Here is a 4,387-nt window from a genome sequence, read left to right as displayed (position 1 = left end):
TCTCCCTAAAAAAAAAACCTCAAAAAAAAAAAAAAAAAAAGAAAAAAGAAAAAAGAGGGGCCAGCAGGTGGCATGGTGGTTAAGGATGCTAGACTCCTGTGGTTCAAGCCCTGGACCTGGCAGCTTGCTTTCTCACTTTCTCACTTTCTCTCTGTCTCACTCTCACTCTGTTCCTCTCTGATCAAAGTAAAAATAATAAAGTTAAATACAATGATTCTAAAAAAAGGAAAAAACAAACATGTATCTTTTTTTTTTTCTTTTTTATGAGAGCAAGAAAGAACGGGAAAGGGAGGCACAGGGTCTGCCACATGGGATGCGCCAACCTCAGCCTCCCACTTGGCAGAGTTGCAGGCATGTGCAGCTGTGCTCAGCCTGCCGGACTGGCTGGGAAAGCGGACCCAGGTCTCCCACGTAGCTTCCAGCTTCCCACGGGAAGCACTATCTGTGCCTGCAGCTGCTGGGCCAGGACATGGACTGCCTTTTCTCTTCTTCTTCTTTTTCTTTTGAAAGAATTATTTACTTATTTATTTCATTACATTTCTTATTATTTTCTAATTTGACCAGAGAGAGAGAAAGAGAAAGGGAAAGTGAGAAAGCCAGCCGCCATGTCCAGGACATAAACCGTGGTCAGCCATGTGGGAGTCCAGCACCTTTATCCACCATGACACCTGCCAGCCCCAGACATGTACTACTTTTGTAATCAGGAAAAAAAAAAAACATTAAAAAGCTCCAGCCTCAGTGGCTCAGACAGCAGGGCACGGCAGCAAAGACACTGGAGCCGCACGGGAAGGCCACGGGTCAGAACTGACAGGTTGGAGGGTTGATGGAGGGATCACAGCATAACCATGATGAAACCCTGCTGGGGTACCTGTCTCTGTCTCTCTCAGGAAAGACAATTAAAAAAAAAAAAAGCTTTGTGCTCCTTAGAGGGCATGTGCACCCCCCGGTGGAGCATGGTCACATGCAGTCCCTCCACTTCTCCATCCTGTTGGATTTGGGGCACACACACACGTGCCTGGCGTGTGTTGTGAGCCATGGGGTCTGGGACTTGAAACACACAATCAGCCTGAGGGATCCGGCACCTTCATTGTTAAGCCAGAGGCTGACCTCCAAATTATATTTCTTGCTGGGACCAGAAGAAGGTGTAATGGTTATGTTGCTAGACTCCCATGTAGCTGACCGCAGTTCAAGTCCTGGACCCAGAGGATTTAAACTCACGCCAGGAAATAACGGAGGCCTGCTGGAAACAGGACTTCTAAAAGGCAACTGTGTGTGGAAGGCTGCGGTCCAAGGCCATTTTTGCTGGCTTATATAAGCAGGGTCTCGGAAACCAAAGGGAACACACTGCTTTTCTTAAAATTGAAGTTGTTTATACAGAGTAATCCGGGGAAAGGTTGCCCATGCTGAAGGTGTTTATACACGAGATGAAACAGAATTCTATTTAGGCGAGAAATGTGCTTATGTGTACAAAGCAAAAAGAACACAATGACTCCTGGTGGCAAACCAAATAAAACCAGAGTAATCCGGGGAAAGGTTGCCCATGCAAACAGTGGCATGGTTCAAGCCAAATTCCGAAGCAATCTTCCTGCTAAGGCCATTGTGGATACAGAATATGTGATGCTGTACCCCTCAAGGATTTAAAATAATGAAAGTAAATGAATAGGGGCTGGCAGGTGGCATGGTGGTTACGGGCGCTGGACTCCCACATGGCCGACCACGGTTCAAGTCCTAGACCTGGTGGCTTACTTTCTCACTTTCCCTCTATCTCTTTCACTCTCTCCCTCTCTGCTTAAATTAAAATAAATAAATAGATTTGGGCCAGGTACATGTGTGCCCAAAGTTCCAAGAGGAGAAAGGAAAAGGGACTGCGGCATGGCAATCCCCCCGGAGAGTGATTTCGTGCTTTCTGTCTCTATCTCTCCAGTAAGTGCACACGCTCTATAGCAAAAATCTATGCAAAAAAATATTTCTTTCTTTTGTTTTTGCTATAGGCCACATGTACTCACCAGAGAAAGACATAAAGAGGGAAAGTGAAAAAGCACCCCTGGGGGGATGGTCACAGTACAATCCCGTCTCTTTCAGGCTCCTCTCAGGATTGAGGGCACACAAGCACCTGGCATGATTTTCAAGGGTCCTTGACTCGAACTGAGCAGAACTGAGCAGCGGGCCACATGGGATCCAGTGCGTTAACCTCCACGCCACCTGCTGGCCCCCGAATTATATTACTTAAGCCGTAATTAAAATGCCAATGTTCTGTCACAAGAGACAGACACACCCCCTCAACACCCTCCTGGGACCTCAGTAGCTGTTTCCTTCTCAGTTCCCCAGACTTGAAGCCTCAGGAGTCCCCTCCCTGAGCCCACAGGTTCCCCCCAGACTCCAGCTCACCTCTGTGCAGTATGGGGGCACATTGAGGACAAACAGAGTACGCTTCTGAGGCCAGGCTGACTTGGTGCCTTCTCGAACTCTGTGCTCCCGCACATAGAGGTGATGAAGAGCCCGCTGCTTCTCAGAGAACGCGATGGGGATGGCTGGGAGGGGAGAGGTAGGGGAGCCTGAGGTCAGTGGCCGCAGCCTTGAGCTAAGGCCAGCCACACCTCCACGATCTCCTTTTTCCTGTCTGCTTCCAGTCCTACCCGTCCATGCACTCAGCCCTCCTTCCCCAGCTGGGCCCCTACACAGGGCCTGTTCAGGCTCTGAGCTCATCACAGAGGGGAGCCTGGGGGGAGTCCAAGAGGTGGGGCTGAGAGAATGCAAATGGGCAATTACTGCAGGTGGGGGCCAGTGAGAGCCAAACTGAACCCTGCTGCTCTTGGGGACACACCAACATCCTCACCTTGGCTGAAGTCTGGCAAGACCCTGTGGCTGCTTCCTAGATTCTCAGATTGGCCTCCACCCTCGAGGGATCCTCCAATGGGCCAGGGCCTCTCTCCCCTCCACCTGTTCTTCAGGTTTTGGCTCCCACTGCCTCCTTAGGAGGGCTTCACCATCCCTCCACCTCTCCCACAGGCCGCCTGCTCTGCCTTAGGGCTTCTCCAGTCTGTGAGTCTGTACCGGAGTCTAGCTCACGACTCCCTGCTGGCATCCACACACCTCACCTTTGTCTTCCTAAAGCCACTCCAGGGCCAGAGGGGCCGCAGAGGCAGTCCTCACTCAGGAGGCTGGAGAGGTTCACGTGTAAGGGAGAGGGCCGTGGACAAGTGAAAGCACACAAGCTGATGTTGGGGTACGGAAGAAACAGCAGCAGCGGCCCAGGGTCCCGCACGGCAAAAGGCCATTAGGGACGGCCACCTCCTCGAGGAAACTAAGTGTGATAGGCAGTTAGTAGTAAGCGGGCAGCCCTAAGAGAAAAGCGAAAGGCGCCGTGCGTTCGCTAGACAGAGACAGAGAGACAGAAAGCGATAAATCACACCCCAGGGGGGATGGTCACGCCGCAATCCCTTCTCCTCCATTCTCCTCTCGGGATCTTGGGCACGCACGCACACTCGCCCGGCGTGAGTTTTAAGCCACCGGGTCCGGGACGCGAACCGCGGTCGACTATGTGGGAGTCCAGCGACATAGCCATTACGCTAACTGCTGGTTCCCAGAAGGTACATTTTGACACCTGGGAGAACAGAGGCAGGAGCCAGCCGAGAAGCGCTGCGTGGGCTCCGGCTCATTGCGAGCTCACGGGCGGACTAGGAGCTGCAAAGCCGGGAGACGCGTGGGCTCAGCGGCGGGAGGTGGGGCCGGGGACCCGCTCGCCCTGGGGGAGGGACAGACGCGGGCTTGCCCGAGCGAAGCGAGGGTCAGGGTGGGCTCGCCCCGGGAGAGCGTGGACAGGCGAGCGAAAGGGCCTCGCGGGCCCCCGGACCCAGCACGACTCGCCGGCCTGGGCCCGGGACCGCGGGGGCTCACGCCCCACCACGCAGCCGCCCCTGCGACCCTCGGGCCACCGGTGGCGCCCGCGCCTCCTCCCGACGTGGCCTGGCCGCCTCGCCCCGAGCCCCTCACCTGAGTAACCCGGCGGGCTCAGGGTTCCCTCCGCAGGCTCCCGAGCCGCACGCTTCCTCTTGCGGGCCACCATCTTTCCACCGGAAACGCGAGGGCCGCTGGGAGCTGCGGGTGCGCACCGGAGCGTGCGCGTTTCTACGGCGACGGCGCCGCGTGGGGCCCCGCCCCTCGGCTCCAGGCTTGCTCAGCTTTCATTTACTCAGAGTAGTGGTGCACGAATGTGAAGTGAATGTCCTGGGCCGTTCGGATGCGAGCTCAGCTATGCATTCACTCACTCACTCACTCACTCACTCACTCACTCACTCACTCACTCACTCACTCACTCACTCACTCACTCACTCACTCACTCAGCTATGCATTCACTCACTCACTCACTCACTCACTCACTCACTCA

General features: G+C 54.3%; 1 protein-coding gene across 1 annotated transcript in view; it reads right to left on the bottom strand.

Annotated features, from left to right (window-relative positions):
- Positions 1-4,103, bottom strand: part of RRP7A (ribosomal RNA processing 7 homolog A) — a 10,329-nt gene extending 6,226 nt beyond the window's left edge. The window contains exons 1-2 of the mRNA XM_006150696.3: positions 3,994-4,103; positions 2,389-2,531 (exon numbers count right to left, since the gene is read on the bottom strand). Coding sequence (XP_006150758.1) covers positions 2,389-2,531; positions 3,994-4,066 — 216 coding nt within the window. The 5' untranslated portion in view covers positions 4,067-4,103. The remainder of the gene's footprint in view (positions 1-2,388; positions 2,532-3,993) is intronic.
- Between the last annotated feature and the right edge of the window lie 284 nt (positions 4,104-4,387).

Source organism: Tupaia chinensis, unplaced genomic scaffold (assembly GCF_000334495.1).
Source record: "Tupaia chinensis unplaced genomic scaffold, TupChi_1.0 Scaffold000294_5, whole genome shotgun sequence".
Taxonomy (NCBI): Eukaryota; Metazoa; Chordata; class Mammalia; order Scandentia; family Tupaiidae; genus Tupaia; species Tupaia belangeri.
This window is presented reverse-complemented; position numbering and strand designations above follow the sequence as displayed.